This window comes from Podarcis vaucheri (genome assembly GCF_965113315.1).
Source record: "Podarcis vaucheri genome assembly, chromosome: 13".
Lineage (NCBI taxonomy): Eukaryota > Metazoa > Chordata > Lepidosauria > Squamata > Lacertidae > Podarcis > Podarcis vaucheri.
Window position 1 is genome coordinate 39550171 of NC_138751.1, and position 18802 is coordinate 39568972.

The 18802-nt window shown below is 46.0% G+C and overlaps 1 protein-coding gene across 3 annotated transcripts in view; it reads left to right on the forward strand.

Moving 5' to 3' along the window:
- The window catches only part of LRRC4B (leucine rich repeat containing 4B), a 148353-nt gene extending 131789 nt beyond the window's left edge, over nucleotides 1-16564 (forward strand). For all 3 annotated transcript variants that reach the window (XM_082194371.1, XM_082194373.1, XM_082194372.1), the window contains exon 2: nucleotides 13972-16564. In XM_082194371.1, coding sequence (XP_082050497.1) covers nucleotides 14026-15969 — 1944 coding nt within the window. In that variant the 5' untranslated portion in view covers nucleotides 13972-14025 and the 3' untranslated portion in view covers nucleotides 15970-16564. The remainder of the gene's footprint in view (nucleotides 1-13971) is intronic.
- The last annotated feature ends 2238 nt before the right edge of the window (nucleotides 16565-18802 follow it).

Consider the following 18802-nt stretch of genomic DNA (forward strand, 5'->3'; position numbering starts at 1 on the left):
GTTCTGATAGAGTGCTAAAGAGCTCGTTTCCCTGGAGAAATCAAAGGGAAGCGTTGATAAGCCCTGACTGAGCTGTTGTAGCCAGCCCTGCAGGAGTGAAGTTACCAGGTGAGCATCGACAGAGTGACATTGTGGACAGGCCCTCAATGTTACTTGTTGAAGTTACTTGTTATTTATTGCATTCATACCTTGCCTTTTCCCACAAGGGGCTTAAAGTGGCGTACATTGTTCTCCCCCTCCCTGTTTAACCCCCACTAATAGCCCTGAGAGGTGGGCTTCAGGGCTGACTGGGGATTTGAGCCCTGGCTCCCAGTACGCTTCCGAGCACAATTCAAAGTGTTGGTGCTGACCTTTCAAGCCCTAAACGGTCTCAGCCCAGTATACCTGAAGGAGCGTCTCCACCCCCATCATTCAGCCCGGACACTGAGGTCCAGCTCCGAGGGCCTTTTGGCAGTTCCCTCCCTGCTAGAAGTGAGGTTACAGGGAACCAGGCAGAGGGCCTTCTCGTTAGTGGCGCCCTCTCACCAGATGTCAAGGAGATAAGCAACTATCTGACTTTTAGAAGACATCTGAAGGCAGCCCTGTCTAGGGAAGTTTTTAATGTATGATTTTTATTGTGTTTTGAATATTCTGTTGAGAGCCACCCAGAGTAGCTGGGGAAACCCAGCCAGATGGGCGGGGTATAAATAAATTAGGTAAAGGTAAAGGGGCCCCTGACCATTAGGTCCAGTTGCGGACAACTCTGGGGTTGCGGCGCTCATCTCGCTTTGTTGGCTGAGGGAGCCGGCGTACAGCTTCCGGGTCATGTGGTCAGCATGACTAAGCCGCTTCTGGCGAACCAGAGCAGCGCACAGAAATGCTGTTTACCTTGCTAGGTTGGCAGGAGCAGGGACCGAGCAACGGGAGCTCACCCTGTTGTGGGGATTCGAACTGCCGACCTTCTGGTCGGCAAGCCCTAGGCTCTGTGGTTTAACCCACAGCGCCACCCACGTCCCTATAAATAAATTATCATCATCATCATCAACATCTCCCAGGTCAGACACTCTAACCACAGTGGATGTTAGCCATGGATATAGGAGTGCCCTGATGTTCGGGGCACGTGTACAGTAAGTATCCAGGCCCCACTTGGAGGTCAGTGGTTCCAGTTTCCACAGATGCAGTCGGTTGTTTTGCCAGGCTGCACACTAGCAGGCCTTTGAGCTATTCCCCAGAAACCTGATGCATAATGATGACAAATCTACAAGCCTGAAATCTGTTCACACTTGCTCCAGATTGTAATGGGCAACAGGCAGAAGTTTGGTGTTTTGTGGCATTAAGGCAGACACTGCGTGGCTTTTGATACAGTGGAAGTTGGTTCAGCACCCTGCACCAGCACCTTTAGGCAGGCCCTGAATATATAGCCTCCAACATTACTCTGATGAAAACGGACATCCGGTTCAATAACAACAACAACAATGTTGTTATTTATACCCATCCCATCTGACATTGCTCTGGGCGGCTTCCAGCATTTTTGTTGGAAACTGTCAGGGAACTGACATCGGAGCGAGAGGCGAAGGGGAGGCTCCCAGATGATGCTGGCGAAGGACCCAGCAGCAGGGGGAGAAACAGCTCAGTAGAGGGGGAAGCCAATCAGCGCAACACCAGGGATGAAGGGGGGCAGACGGGGGAATTGGAGAGAGGGCTCCAGGACTCTTCACTGGACATCAGTGAGGAGAGCCCAGGTCCTCCGCTACCCACGCCTTCCCTGCGCAGAAGACTCCCGCGCAGTGAGAGGAGGAGGAGACTGGGTGTCAAACAACTTTTATGTTGGAAGAGGTTCAAGAAACGCCCACTGACGGATTCTGCCAGTGACTGAGGCAGCCACCATGAGAAGGGGCTGTGCAGTCAGAAAGGTTTAACAAGGCAAATTATTATTATTTTTTAATTTAAAAAACCTTTATTATATTCCAACAGTTAAAAAACATATATACATCCTCCATAAAAACAAAGACAAAAAGAAAAAATAAGAATATACAAAACCAAATTTGAGTTCCTTGCTGCTTAGATACGCAAACCTTATACAGATCCATTACATTATTTGACTTCCCACCACCACGTCGAGAGCCATAACTTAATAATATATTCAGCAGTGTCTTCATCTAATCGTTGTTCCTACCTCGCGGTTTTTATATCATACCGACTGTGATTTTAACATTTCCTAAAATCGATTCCATGTATGAGAGAAATTTATTCCAATCATTAATAAATTTATTATTTCTTTGTTGCCTGATCTTCTGAGTCATCATTGCTATATCCATGTATTCAATTAATTTATTCTGCCAATCGCTAATCGTTGGGATATTAGATGTTTTCCAACTCTGTGCTAACAGTATCCTTGCGGATACTGTTGCGTATTGGAAAAAGGTTTGGTCGTCTTTTTTAATTTCTTCTCCCACCATTCCTAAAAGGAATGCCTCGGGCTTTTTAGGGAATGTGTACTTTAGGACCTTTTTTAACTCATCATAGACCAGCCCCCAAAACCTTTTTACTTCTTCACAGGACCACCACATATGAAAGAAGTCTCCCTCTTTCTTCTTACACTTCCAGCACGTCTTTCCCCCGGTTTTGTACATTTTGGCTAATTTTATTGGGGTGATGTACCACCTGTACATCATCTTTCCCATATTTTCTCGGATTCTGACGCAGGCTGAAAATTTCATGTCTTTAGTCCAAAGTTTTGTCCATCTTTCATATTCTAGGGGGTGTCCTAAATCTATGGCCCACTTAATCATAACGTCTTTGATTTCCTCATCCATTGTATCCCAATCTAATAGCTGGTTGTACATTTTAGTTAGGAGTTTAGACTTTCCTTCTATTATTTCTAGTTGGAATTTAGATTTATTCTTTCTCATTCCGGCTTTTTTATGTTCCCTCCAGACAGCATTAATTTGGTGGTATTGTATCCATCCCGTTAATTTATCTTTTAATTCTTCGTAGGGTCTAATTTCCCATCCTTTATCTGATCTTCTTAGGAGGTCAGCATATGTCCACCTTTTACCTTCCATGTTTAGTTTCTTAGTTACTAGAATGTCAACGGGTGACAGCCACCAAGGGGTATCTTTTTCTACTAATCTTTTGCACCTATTCCACACCTCCAACAGCGCTCCTCTTATAATGTGGTTGGAAAATCCTTTGTGTACTTTCCCCTTATCCTGCCACAGGTACGCATGCCACCCATGTCTAGCATCAAAACCCTCCAAATCCAATAAGTCGGTATTGTCCAGAACTATCCATTCCTTGGTCCAGCAGAGGCACGAGGCCTCGTAGTATAGTTGCAGGTTAGGAACAGCAAACCCTCCTCTGTCCCTCCTGTCAGTGAGCAACTTATACTTAATTCTGGCCCTTTTACCCTGCCAGATAAATCTGGAAAGGGCCCTCTGCCAGTCTTTGAACATTGTTGTGCCCCTGACTACTGGGATATTTTGGAATAGGAATATCATTTTTGGAAGGATACTCATTTTGATGGCAGCCATTCTCCCCTCCCAAGAAAGTTTTAATCTACTCCAGCTTTCCAGGTCTCTTTTACACTCTCTCCAAGTTCTATTGTAGTTATCTTCCACCAGATTTATATTTTTTGGGGTGATCCAGATACCCAGGTATTTAACCTTTTTCGATACCATTATCCCGGATTCCAACTCGATTTTATTTTTTAATTGTTCATCTACGTTTTTTATCAGCATCTTCGTTTTAGTTTTGTTCAATTTAAAACCAGATAGTCTACCAAACGCTTCCATTAACTCAATCACTGTGTTAATCCCTTTTGCGGGATCTTCTTTTGAGACTACTAAGTCGTCGGCATAGGCCTTAACTTTGTACTCTTTTGTGCCTATTCTAATCCCTCTTATTTCCGATGTTTCTCTTATCCTGTTTAGTATAACTTCCAAAACCAAGATGAATAACAGGGGTGATAAAGGGCACCCCTGTCTTGTACCTTTGGTGATCTTAAATGAGTTAGTCAGGTTACTATTAATAATTAATTTCGCTCTCTGATCTGAGTAAATCGACTTTATACCTCTTAGAAATGGCCCTCTTATTCCTACCTTCTCCATGCACTTTATGAGGAAGTGCCAAGATACATTATCGAAGGCCTTCTCGGCGTCTATAAAGACTAAGGCAGCGGGGATGTCGATTCTGAGATCCAAGTATTCGATTATATTAATTATATGCCTTACATTATCCTTAATCTGCCTGCCGGGCAGGAATCCGGCTTGGTCTCTATGGATCGCTCTGTTCAAGTATTTCTTTAATCTGCTCGCCATTATTCCTGCAAAAATCTTATAGTCATCATTGAGCAGTGATATTGGTCTATAGTTCTTTATATCGAGCGCATCCGAGTCTGCTTTCGGAATTACCGTAATATATGCCTCTCTCCATGAATCAGGTATTTCCCCCCCCTGTAGAATGTTGTTCATTACATTGCACAAGACCGGGGCCAGATGTTCCTCTAGAGTTTTATAGTATTTTTGAGACAGGCCATCCGGGCCTGGAGCCCTCCCCGGTTTCATTTTCTTAATTGTATTCCTGACCTCTTCCACCGTTATTGGTTCGTTTAAGAGTGCCTTTTCTTCTTCTAATAGTTGTTCGCCTCCACTACTTTCCAAATACCTTCCTATCTCATTTATATCCTCATCTTCCTTCTTTTTATACAGGGTTTCGTAATACTGGAGGAACTTTTCCTTTATCTCATTAGGGTCTTCTATTGTTTGGGTTTCCAATTTAATTTTATTAATCACTCTCTGTTTTTTCCTTTTCCTCAGTTGCCACGCTAATAATTTACCTGTTTTATTTGCCGACTCGAAATATTTCTGTTTCATCATTTTTATTCCCCATTCTATTTCTTGGTTTATCAATGTTGAGTATTGGGTTTGTAATAATTTACCGAGTTGTTTAGTCTTCTCATCTCCAGGATTTTTTATTAGTTTTCTCTCTACTTCTTTTAGTTGTTTAACTATTTCATCCTTTTTAGCCTCTCTCAAGTTCTTTCTATATTTATTCTGTTGGATCAGGAAGCCTCTGAGTACTGCTTTACTTGCATCCCAGACCACATCAATTTTTGTTCCTTTATTCAGGTTTTGATCAAAATAGTCAGAAAGGTTTAACAAGGCAAATTAACCGAGAAAGGCACCAGTTTACGCACGAGTAACTCATACCTATTACAGAAACATATGTTGAAAACATGTTTTATGATATCTTCATATAATGCAACACCAAACATTTTAAAACTTTTTAAAAACTTCCCTATACAGGGCTGCCTTCAGGCATCTTCTAAAGGTTGTCTAGTTACTTATCTCCTTGTCTTGGGGATCACATAACTCCATACCTTCCAACATTTCTCCAGTGAAAATAGGGATGTCCTAAGGAAAAGCCGAACATTCCAAGACCAGATCAGAAACTGGGACGGCTTCTGTAAATCCGGGACTGTCCCTGGAAAATAGGGACACTTGGGGGGGGGGGGCTATCTGTGAATATGCTGCAACGTTCCCAATGGTTTGCCCCGTGGAGAAACTCAAAGAAAAGGCTAAAACAAATACTTGGAAAGGTTCAGTCAAGTCCCTATTTTCATAGGAGAAATGTTGGAGGGTATGGAGTAGGGTTTCCAGTTTTGCCATTCCAAGTTTTGAACAAAAGTTGGTTTTAAAGATTTATCCTCATTATCCTTCTCTGGAACTTGTGTTAGGCATCTAGTTGGCCACTTTGACAACAGTAGACTGGACTAGATGTGCCTTTTCTCCTGTTCTTGTCATCATCACCATCACCATCATCATCAGAGTTCATTTCTTTCCAGCCATAGGCTGAAATTCAGGGACAGTGAACCTATGGTCTTGTAATTGTTGCTGAACTACATGCTAGCTGGGGCAGATGGGAGTTAAAAAGCTTCCAGTTGTTCACAGTTCCCCACCCATGCTAAAATCCTTATTTTCCTCCTGTTTTCTTCAGCCTCCACCTCTTTTCTCTTTCGTCTCCCCTGCGATGAATTCATTTTAGATAGCACATTCCTTAAGGCAGGATGCTGTGCTGTTTGTTAAGGAGCAATGCACATTGATGGTGCAATATCGATAATAACCAGCATAAACAGGGTACTGCCATAATCTTAAAAAAGATAATCTGCCATCCACACAGATCAAGGTTTCATAAAAAAAGGAACGTTGTCAGATCCCCGTTGAGCCAAATGATAATCAAGCGCATGGCTGTTAACATGGTTTAATTGCATTTTAGCCAGTGCTTAAGCAATGGTTGTGACCTTTAGCGTGACCTTCTTGCAATCATTTGCAAGTCAAATAAATAAACCTGTCTTCTTCGTAGGTCAGGCCAGTTCTACAAGAGCCGTTTCAAAATTGAAATTCAGAGTTCCAAATCCGACTGCGAGGTTTCCTCTCAAATTTAAGTGTTTTAACAGTGCAGTTCTTTGTGTGTGTGTCTACCCAGGAGGAAACCCTTCTGAGTTCAGTGGGGTTACTCCCAGGTATGTGCATATTGGGTTGAAGCCTTTCGACTTGCTGGCATCCTTGGTTTGCACAGATGGCAAATTTGAAATCGGGGAAAGCTTCCAGCAGTCAAATGCGGAATTACCATTGTGTGTCAAAGATAAAGTGCTGAGCATCGCCCAACGTTCATTATAGAGTGCCGCGAATCGCTAAATGCTGTTTCGTGCCGGTGGCCAACTACTGTCAAATATCAGCTGTCAAGGCATCCTGTCTTGAACTTAGATGTATCAAATATCAAAGATTGGAATCAAATACTGGTTGGGTATCAGAGCAAGGTCAGCGCTTAGTTGACAGGAGAAGATCTGGAGGATCTGCTGCATCAAAACCCATAGAGGAGAAGCGTTTGGGAGCAAGTTAGGTTCAGCACTATTTTTAGCTAATTATACTTTATCAGGGGCCTCAGCGAACTCTGAGGCTTACTTAAACACTCTGGTATAATCCCTTCTCCTGCATTCCAATGGCCTTTACAGAAAGTGGTCACCAGTATTCCAGTCATCGCGTCCAAAGGAACATAATTGCTTGCCACCCTCCCTCCCTTGTTCCCTCCCTCCTTGTTTATTCATCCCAAAACACCCCCCTCTTGCTTTTTTCTGCAGATCCTGACCTAACCTCGGCTTCCTGTACTTGCTCCAGGTCTCATTAACAAAAGATGTATTCTCTGCTCTTGAATGTTTCAACTTTGCCCTCTCCTTCCTTTTCTCCAATGCCCAGCAGTGTCCAGGAATGTAATTGCTTGTCCGGACTGCCGGACTGCAGAGTAGCCTTATTGAGGCTGACAGCACAACCTCATTTTCACCCCACTCGACCCACCCCCCTCCAATTCTTCTCCCACTCCAGCCAGTTTTAATGTCCTTTCCAGGCGACGTCTAATGGATGAATGGCTATTCATTGCAATTATTGCTCAAGAGCCCTGTTAGCTAAAGCTGCAAGCTTTGGACAGTAGATGAATCAACTGAAGCTGAGTTGATTAACTGGTGGGAGGTCATTTTTTAAAAAAGTATGGGGCTGAAAGTGAAAGGAACACATTAAAAAAAATGTGTTTCAGGGTATCGCGGTTCCAGCGGGTAGCAAAAAATAGAAAAGGTGTCTTACATTCTAACACTGAAAATTTCAGATAACCTTTTACCCTTTCAAGATAGGGCATAGCTTTATTGGGCAGTGGGGAGGCAGGTTGTACTGCTACCACTAGTTTTATTACCTAATTTGGCTTCTTTCTTTTTTTACATATTCCGCACACCTACAATTATTCCAAGAACAAGTGGCGACTTATGCTTGCTAACTGATGCACAAAACAACAACAAACCTCTGGTTACATGAAACATATTCAACAAACACACAAGACGTAACCGGCTGTACGTTTGAAAAAATAATATATACTATTCATTGTACAGAATGGTAGATTTCAACAGAAGTACCGTATTTTTCGCCCTATAGGACGCACTTTCCCCCCTCCAAAAATGAAGGGGAAATGTGTGTGTGTCCTATGGGGCGAATGCAGGCTTTCGCTGAAGCCTGGAGAGTGAGAGGGGTCGGTGCGCACTGACCCCTCTCGCTCTCCAGGCTTCAGGAGAGCCCCACCGCCAGCCCCACAAGGTCGGGGGACAGCGGGGAGGCGCAGCGCACCTTTCCCGCTGTCCCCCGACTTGGTTAGAAGGCTGGCGGAGGGCTTCCCCCTCCTCCAGCCCCGCAAGCTCCCAGAGCGATGCCAAAGCTGCACGCAGCTTCGGCATCGCTCTGAGTCCTATTCTGGGGGCTGGCGTCGGGGGAAGCCCGAGCTTCCCCCGCCCCAGCCTCGTGCCGGGGGGGGGGAAAATATTTTTCCCCTTTATTCCCCCCCCCCCAAATCTAGGTGCATCCTATGGGCCGGTGCGTCCTATAGGGCGAAAAATGCGGTAGCTCATAAAGTTCAACGAAAAAAGTGGAAGACCCAGTGGATCAGTTCATTCTCCAATCAGTTTATGCATAAGGTCTATTTCGCTTGTCTGTTCATTGTTGTTGTTTAGTCGTTTAGTCGTGTCCGACTCTTCGTGACCCCATGGACCAGAGCACGCCAGGCACTTCTGTCCTCCACTGCCTCCCGCAGTTTGATCAAACTCATGCTAGTAGCTTCAAGAACACCATCCAACCATCTCATTCTCTGTCGTCCCCTTCCCCTTGTGCCCTCCATCTTTCCCAACATCAGGGTCTTTTCCAGGGAGTCCTCTCTTCTCATGAGGTGGCCAAAGTATTCGAGCCTCAGCTTCACGATCTGTCCTTCCAGTGAGCACTCAGGGCTGATTTCCTTCAGAATGGATAGGTTTGATCTTCTTGCAGTCCATGGGACTCTCAAGAGTCTCCTCCAGCACCATAATTCAAAAGCATCAATTCTTCGGCGATCAGCCTTCTTTATGGTCCAGCTCTCACTTCCATACATCACTACTGGGAAAACCATGGCTTTTACTATACGGACCTTTGTTGGCAAGGTGATGTCTCTGCTTTTTAAGATGTTGTCTAGGTTTGCCATCGCCTTTCTCCCAAGGAGCAGGCGTCTTTTAATTTCGTAACTGCTGTCACCATCTGCAGTGATCATGGAGCCCAAGAAAGTAAAATCTCTCACTGCCTCCATTTCTTCCCCATCTATTTGCCAGGAGGTGATGGGCCCAGTGGCCATGATCTTCGTTTTTTTGATGTTGAGCTTCAGACCATATTTTGCGCTCTCCTCTTTCACCCTCATTAAAAGGTTCTTTAATTCCTCTTCACTTTCTGCCATCAAGGTTGTGTCATCTGCATATCTGAGGTTGTTGATATTTCTTCCGGCAATCTTAATTCCGGCTTGGGATTCTGTTCATAGAGTCCAACAATCCACACAAAAGGTTGTTGCAGTTCCACGGAATCCTTTCACAGAGTCTAAGACAAGGATTTCCGGAATATTAGCCTTGTTTCACTGTCCTGGGCTCCACTAACCTCAGCCCTGCTGGGCTTCTTCTGGCAGGGGAAATAGGGACATTCCAGGATCAAATCAGAAGCCGGGATGGATTTTGTTAATTCTGGGGCTGTCCCTGGGAAATCGGGGACATTTGGAGGGTATGATTCTTCTATGAGAATATGCCCAAGTGCTAGCATCTTCTTCAGAGGCCTTTTCTGAGACTCACCTTCAGAGGTAGAATCATACGATTGTATAATAATAATAATAATAATAATAATAATAATAATAATAATAATAATAATAATTTATTTATACCCCTCTTATCTGGATGGGTTTCCCCTGCCACTCTGGGCGGCTTCCAACAAAGTATAAAAAATACATTAAAACACCAGTCACTAAAAACTTCCCTAAACAGGGTTGCCTTCAGATGTCTTTTAAAAGTCAGATAGTTGTTTATTTCCTTGAGATCTGATGGGAGGGCGTTCCACAGGGCGGGCACCACCACCGAGAAGGCCCTCTGCCTGGTTCTCTGTAACTTGGCTTCTTGCAGTAAGGGAACCGCTAGAAAGCCCTCGACGTTGAACCTCAGTGTCCGGGCAGAACGATGGGGGTGGAGTTGGTCATCTGCAATGCAGGAAGTGAGGTGGGGGAAGAAGTAACTAGGGAAAGAGGATTGTCAGAGGTGCAGTTCCATCGATGGAGCACTCTTTCTGGGGTGTGGCAAGGGGTCTGTGTGGCATCCTGTTTGCTAAGTTCTAGGTACAAGGTCAATATCTTTATTTATTGTCTGTGCATGTGTGATTTTGATGTAATCTTCTAAGTACATCTTATATATAGGATGGGCTGCTAGCCATCCTAAGTATTTTAATATTTTTGCTGCAGCGTGTTGCTTTTGAATTTTGCTCTGCATTGAGCTGTCACATTTTAATTTGATGTTTTAGTCTTTCTTTCTTTTTAATTGCAGGCCAGCTTGCACATTTTCATCGAAAATGGGAGAAGGGGGCTATAAATTACTGAAATAATTTTCATCTCATTTCATTTATCTCACACTTCTTTCGGTGTTTCAGAACGATGCCCGTTCTGGGTTTTTGTTAATACACATGTGTTTACATTTACTTGATTAATCAATCAATCAAAAGGCAGGCGGTCAGCTTTGTTTTTCAACGGTTTAAAAATATTTATATCCAGCCTCTTCACAAAGTGAGCAACAGCCTGGATACAGACGGTTAAGTTGATTGAGCTAAGGTCCCATTGAAAATCTAGTTAGCAGTGACTTGATTACAATGGGAACTGAGTGTGAGTAACACAGGTTTGTATCCAGTAAATTAATGGGCATGACTAACATAAGTCTATTGATTTCACTGAGTCTACTCGGAGTATGACATAGTGGGATCCATTGCCATAAAACAAAGCAATCACCAATAAAATATAGCCAAAGCAGCCAGCAGATTAAAATAGCACAAATCACATTAAAACCCTTTTAAAACCTAGTGAAATCATGGGGGTTTTATTTGGTGTCTAAAGCAATGCTAGGCTGAAGTCTTTGATCCAGCTTTTTCCTGCACTTTTGGAAACGGGGACCATACCCTCCAACATTTCTCCAATGAAAATACGGACGTCCTACTCCATAATAACAATAATTTAATTATTTGTACCCTGCCCATCTGTCTGGGCTGCTCTAGCCTTTCTGGGCGGCTTCCAACAGATGTAAAAACATAATAAAATATCAAACATTAAAAAAACTTTCCAATACAGGTCTGCCTTCAGATGTCTCCTAAAGGTTGTCTAGTTACTTATCTCCTTGGCTCGGGAGTCACGAAACTCCATACCCTCCGACATTTTTCCGATGAAAATAGGGATGTGCCAAGGAAAAGCAGGAATATTTTAATATTTGCTTGGAAGCCACCCAGAGTGGCTGGGGAAGCCCATCCAGATGGGCGGGGTATAAATAAATTAATTATTATTATTATTATTATTATTATTATTATTATTATTATTATTAGGCTTTATAGAGGAGGTGTCTGAGGGTTCCCTGACCATTTAAGCCACTGCTCCAGGTGGTGGTTTAAGATGCTCTAAACAGCCTAACTCTCACTCAGGTTGGAAATATGGCCAGAACTCCCACAGAAACTAGGCTGCGGAATGACACAACATTGCTTTAATGCATCAGTCGTAGCCAATAAAAATTGCAGCTTGCAGAGTTAACTGAGAAAGAAATTATGTCTGGGGCTGCAGTATCTGATGCCATAATGTCCACTTTACAGCTTTGCCAATGTGGCTGGCTATTCCCTTGGTACCTGGGCATAGCCAGTAGAGTACAGATAATCTACTAATCTGGTTCCTATGCCACTCTTTCGCTAGAGTGAGTAGAAATAAATTGACATAAACATAGATGCCTGTTATTATTTTTCTTCCACAGCTGACAACTAGCCAAGTTGTTGGTGTTAAATGAAATAAGAATCTGAGCATCCATTTTTCCCCCCACTGCTTGAGGGCAATGTCAATCCAAACGTGGTTGTGTTTGGGGAGGCAATGCTTTCCTGCAGTGTGCAAGGAATTATAAAGTACGCTGCATTTCAGAAGGTGATGTTACCCTGTTTTTCTTCCTGATGTGAAACATGTTTACTTAGAAATAAGCTCCACTGAGTTCAATGGGACTTACGTCTTGAAAACTAAGCCTTAGGAATGAAGCTTTTGCAAAGTATCACAGGAGAAAGCTTTCAAAACCGTACAAAGATAAAAAGATGAACACAAATTCTATGCCATGCACCAGCTTTTGTGTAGAACACCAGAAATAAATCACATAGCACAGCATTCTTGGGATGGTGGTGCTTTAGAACTGAAGAGGAGGGACTGCGACTTTACTTTTCCATTATATGAAACACACAAACACGTGTGTTCAGATCCTTCAACATAGAAAACTAGCATGAAAATTAGCTTTGACATCTAACATGCTAGCTTTTATTCTGCAGGGAGTCATACAACTATTCATTTGTGTGGCGAGATCCCGCCTCCCACCAGTAAAAATAAAGACACAGGACACAGTAATTTAGGTTAATGGGCTAAAATTAGGCCACAACTTTATTGGTTACAGGTGATGAGCGGTATTGGCTTAGGCATTGGTCCTATCGACTATCCGGCTTCAGCCTGATTGCTTGAAGACCGGGAAGGGTTAACACCAGCAGGGTTGCACATCAACTAGGGACTCCCCCGGGGTCACCGCTCGGGGGCGTGCTTTAGGCCCTGACCTCCATAGGCTTCGGACGAGGCCATGCCCCTTGGAATCCTTTACCGGACTACCCTTCAATATTTGGGGGAGGTGATGGCGCTCCCCCCCCCCACATCTACATAACAATACCCATACCAATGCCTAACTGCCAAAGCCGAGAAAGTTGTGACGATTTGCTACGAGGTAGGCGAAAAACCAAATGGCTGGTGCCAATTTGCCAAGTGGCCATAGCAAGGTCAAAAGAGGAACCTTGAAGGGTGGGTGGGTTGAGCTGAGCGGCCAAAGAGGAGGATTCCCAGCCGCGCTTGCCTTAAATGAGGCAAGCCACACCCCCTGGGCCAGCCGATTGGCTGGCCCAGGGATGACGTGGCCGAGGATTTCCCAGATCGTGCCGGGCTGGAAGCCAGCCTCCGTGTGCGTGTTGGGGCGTGATGCCCGCAACACCACCTCCTCCCATGGTCGGAAGTGGCTTTGTACAACCCTCCCTCTGTATTCTGCAGCAGTACAGTCTTGTGATTCTCAGATGAATGGTAGCATAGATGATGGTGGTGGTGTTGATGACGACGACGACGATGATGATGATAATAATAATAATAATAATAGGCGTGGGTGGTAAAATCTCAGGCCTCTAACAACTTGACCAGAGAGAGAGACTTGACCATTACTGATAGCATGGAAGCCAAGGCAACTTTTTCTGAAACCCAACAACCAACACCATCACTTACAGACACCGCTCTTTAACCTCTGGCAGCTCAAATTCTGGAATGCCTCTGTTTTGACTAGATTCACTTGAGCAGATATTTCCATGCCTCTCTCTCACCTGAAATAGTTCTCCCTGAGAGAGAATGTAGAGACAGAGCAGGAGGAGTATGAACTCCCTCCTATCAGATGTCAAGGAAATAAACAACTCTCTGTCTTTTAGAAGACATCTGAAGGCAGCCCTGTTTAGGGAAGTTTTTAATGTTTGATGTTCTATCGCTTGATGATGATGATGATGATGATGATGATGATGATGGGAGCTGCCCAGATGGGTGGGGTATAATTAATTTATTATTATTATTATTATTATTATTATTATTATTATTATTATTATTATTACAAGTATGCAGCCGTCACCAGTCCTTGTGCTAGTGATTTACATGTGTCCACAATACATTGTGCAAAGGAGAACTTCCCTACGCCTATCTTAAACCAACAGCAAATGCATTTTACTGGGGCCAGTATTACTGTTTCTTCTGATTGCTATTGTGCTCCCCAAACCCCAGTAATCAGATTCCTGGCTGATTTCTCTTTCTCTTGTTTCTCACCTCCAGTTTCTAAAGACCTGAGCACCCACCCTGCTCTTCACTGAAGCATGAACATTGGACATGGCCACCCGCCGCTGCACTCGGAAGCCTTCGCTGGTGCCTGGAGTCTCTAGGATGGTTTGGAAGCACCTGGTCCTCTTCTTCCTCTGGCTGCCATCGCTCGTTTGGGGCGGAGCCTCCCCCACCTCCTGCCCGGCCGCTTGTTCTTGCAGCAACCAGGCCAGCCGGGTCATCTGTACGCGCCGGGAGCTGGTGGAGGTGCCCGAGAGCATCTCCATCAACACGCGGTACCTCAACCTGCAGGAGAACAACATCCAGGTCATAAAGACGGACACTTTCAAGCACCTCCGTCACCTCGAGATTTTGCAGCTCAGCAAGAACCTCATCCGCAAGATTGAGGTGGGAGCCTTCAATGGCTTGCCCAACCTCAACACGCTGGAGCTTTTTGACAACCGGCTGACCACTGTCCCCACACAAGCCTTTGAGTACCTCTCCAAGTTGCGGGAGCTGTGGCTGAGGAACAACCCCATCGAAAGCATCCCTTCCTATGCCTTCAACCGAGTCCCTTCCTTGCGCCGACTGGACCTCGGAGAGCTCAAGAAGCTGGAGTACATCTCAGAGGCAGCTTTTGAAGGCTTGGTCAACCTGCGCTACCTGAACCTGGGCATGTGCAATCTCAAGGACATCCCTAACTTGACAGCCTTAGTGCGGCTGGAGGAACTGGAACTCTCTGGGAATCGCTTGGACATGATCCGGCCAGGCTCCTTCCAGGGGCTGACCAGCCTCCGCAAATTGTGGTTGATGCACGCCCAGGTAGCTACCATCGAACGCAACGCCTTCGATGACCTCAAGTCCTTGGAGGAGCTCAACCTCTCCCACAATAACTTGATGTCGTTGCCGCACGATCTCTTCACCCCCTTGCACCGCCTGGAGCGCGTCCACCTCAACCACAACCCTTGGCACTGCAACTGCGACGTGTTGTGGCTCAGCTGGTGGCTCAAGGAGACGGTGCCCAACAACACCACCTGCTGTGCCCGGTGCCACGCCCCACCCAACCTCAAAGGGCGCTACATCGGAGAGCTGGATCAAAGCCATTTCACCTGCTACGCCCCAGTTATAGTGGAGCCTCCCACTGACCTTAATGTGACTGAGGGGATGGCGGCTGAGCTGAAATGCCGGACGGGGACCTCCATGACGTCGGTCAACTGGTTGACGCCCAATGGCACGCTGATGACACATGGTTCCTACCGGGTGCGCATCTCAGTCCTCCACGATGGCACGCTCAACTTCACCAATGTGACCGTCCAGGATACAGGGCAGTACACCTGCATGGTGACTAATTCGGCGGGCAACACCACGGCTTCGGCCACACTCAACGTCTCAGCGGTGGACCCAGCCACCACAGGTTACACCTACTTCACAACGGTGACTGTGGAGACCATGGACTCAGGCCAAGAAGAATCTGTCCCCACGAAGAAGGAACCTGGGCCGACGCCGTCTCAGGGCTGGGGCATGACTTATTCCACCACCTCGCTGACCCCTCGCAGCACCCGCAGCACGGAGAAGCCATTCACCATCCCCATCACCGACGTCACCGAGAGCGGCATGAAGGACCTGGACGACGTCATGAAGACCACCAAGATCATCATCGGTTGCTTCGTGGCCATCACCTTCATGGCTGCTGTGATGCTCATCGTCTTCTACAAGCTCCGCAAGCAGCACCAGCTTCACAAGCACCACGGCCCCACGCGCACCATCGAGATCATCAACGTCGAGGACGAGCTGCCCGCCTCGGCCGGGGCGCCCGGCGACAGCCACCTGGCTCTGCCCGCCATCGAGCACGACCACCTCAACCACTACGCCGCTTTCAAGGCCCACTACAACAACAACAGCGGCGGCGGACCCCTCACCTGCGGCTCCAAGAACCCCATGCTCAATTCCATCCACGAACCTCTCTTGTTCAAGAGCAGCTCAAAAGAGAATGTCCAAGAGACACAGATATGACGGCCAACAGACCCAGGCAGCGGGGAGTTCTTGTGTGGTGGGAGGGTGCAAGTGGATTCGTACATGCGGTGGGGGGGAAGTTGAGGAATGGCTCCTCCGTGCCCTCCCCCCCACAAACAAACAAACAAACAAACATCAGCAGATCTTTCCACCACCGTGGCAGATCTTGGATGCTGAGCCCTCGCCCGAGTGGACACCTTTGATTCTCACCACTTTAGCCTTTTCAGTTCTCTTATTTTCCTTTTGCAGAACAAGGTTCTACGCTCGCCCTCGGTCTGACCATTTCCCCCCCCTTTCCTTTCTCCACCCCCCCACCTCACTTTTCTTCTTTTTTCTACCGATCTCCCTCTGCATTGGAGACTTCTTCTTTTTCTTTCTTTTTATACAGATGGGGCTGTTTCTGTATCCAACTACCTGCTGTATTACTTTAATAATTTTTTTTAAAAAAAAAGAGGAAGGAAGAAAACAAACAACAACAAAATAAGGAAAGATCGCTATCCGATTTGTTTTCCTTTTTGACGTCATGGGAATAAACTTTAGGAAAGGAAAATAAAACCCAAGGGAAACAGGAGAGGGAAGAAGAAGAAGAAGATGATGATGATGAAAAAGAAGAAAGAAATCTTATTTTGATCCGCTTTCCGTCAAAATTCTATTTTCATCCAAATGGGATATACAAACGAAATAAATTAAGTAAAGAGACGAAAGGTCATGGTGGTGCCAGGGTCCCCCCCCACCTTTGGAGCACGCGGGGATGCCAGGCGCACAGGGTTCGGGGGGAATTTTTTATGACTAGTATTATTACTATGGGATGGCAGGCATGGCCGGTGTGCCCCCCAGAGACACAGGGGCGTGGAGGTATTTTTTAATTTGTAATAATCTGGGGGTGGGAATGAGGGGTTTGGTGGGGGGCTGCACTTCCGGCCACACACAAAAAAATCAAGGCCTGTCGATTCCCTTGGCATTTTGGGGTCTGGTCTGAGTTTCCTATTTTAATAAAATCCATAAAGATGTTTCCAACCCTCCCTAGGGTGCTTCTTTTGGGATGGGGGCAAATGAGTGTGCCGCTTGCGTCGTGAGGCCGCTGTGGCTCAGGGCCAACGGAGTCTCACGTGCGCCAGGTTTCTTGAGGGATCGCCATGGCAATGACGTCAGCGAGGTATGTGCACGCAGGCTGCAACATGCATTATCTCGCAAAGAACACCCCTGTGGCTGTACCATAAACTGTATACATGGCTGGAACTCATACCTTGGACAGGGCAGTCTAGGAGTTGGCACTGATATCGTTGCTCCATAGGGAGTGAAATGTGGCCTCTGCTGATGAATCTCCTTTTTTTTACATGGAATCCCAAGAACGGAGCCTGCTATTATTATTTTTTTTAAAAAAAAACCCTAGCATGTGGTTCTGTTGTTTGCTAATTTATATAGCACCATTGATGAGTATGGTGCTGTTATTATTTGTAGGGACGTGGGTGGTGCTGTGGTCTAAACCACTGAGCCTCTTGGGCTTGCTGATAGGAAGGTCGGCAGTTCGAATCCCCGCAATGGGGTGAGCTTCCGTTGCTTGGTCCCAGCTCCTGCCAACCTAGCAGTTCAAAAGCACACTGGTGCAAGTAGATAAATAGGTACCGCTGCAGCGGGAAGGTAAGAGTGGCCGAGAAACTGAGAGACCTGATGGATCCTTCCACCCATCCCTGACCATTGACTATCCTGGCTGGGGCTGACGGGAGTCCGACAACATTGGGAAGGGCCCAAGTTCCTCATTCCTGCTAAATTATTTGTTTCTCTGTGTGGCCCTGCCATTGATTTGTGCTGGAGGTGAAAGCTAGAGGGGAAGTTCCCTACTTCTAAATGTACAGAGACGCAGGTGCCGCTGTGGTCTAAATCACTGAGCCTCTTGGGCTAGTCAATCGGAAGGTCGGCAATTCGAATCCCTGCAATGGGGTGAGCTCCTGTTGCTCTGTCCCAGCTGCTGCCAACCTAGCAGACACCATTGCAAGTAGATAAACAGGTACCGCTGTGGCGGGAAGGTAAACAGCGTTTCTGTGTGCTCTGGTTTCCATCATAATGTTCCATTGTGACAGAAGCGGTTTAGTCCTGCTGGCCACATGACCCGGAAAGCTGTCTGCGGACAAACGCCAGCTCCCTCGGCCTGAAAGCGAGATGAGCGCTGCAATCCCATAGTCACCTTTGACAGGACTTAACCATCCAGGAGTCCTTTACTTTTTGCTGTACAAGGACCGCAGACTTAGACTGAGTCAGAGCTATTAGTCCATCTAATTCGGCTTCATCTATACCTGGAGTGGGGAATTTCCAGCTCATGAGCCAATCTTGGTCGTTTGGAGGAAGCTGTGACCAGATGCCCTATACTTGACATCATATACACATGACGTCGGGTGTGGGGTGGGTAACGGCAGAACATCAAAGGGAAAATCGGGAGCTGAAAGCGGGTTCCCAATTGTTACTTCACTGGAGCGAGACACACCTCCACCCACCCCAAAACAACTGCTTCTGTAGGTTCCTTCGAGTGATGCCATAAAGTTTTTCCGACCCCACAATTCTGCCCCTCCCTCTATATATGCTTAAAAACAAAACTGGATTTAATAATGAACGATAACAATGATTTAGAAGAGCTGGCGGGAAAGGCTTTTGAAAGCAATCTTGAGAAGTGTAGTTCTCATCGTGCCCGTTTGGGCATGCATCACAATATTTTGAAGGGCAGCTGTGTTTCAGCTCATCTGTTGGTTCAGGAAGGGTGAATTGGGTAGGGCTGTATGAAAATGCAAAGTGAACAAAGAGGCTTAAAACCCCCTACCCAATGCCTTATCTCCAACCA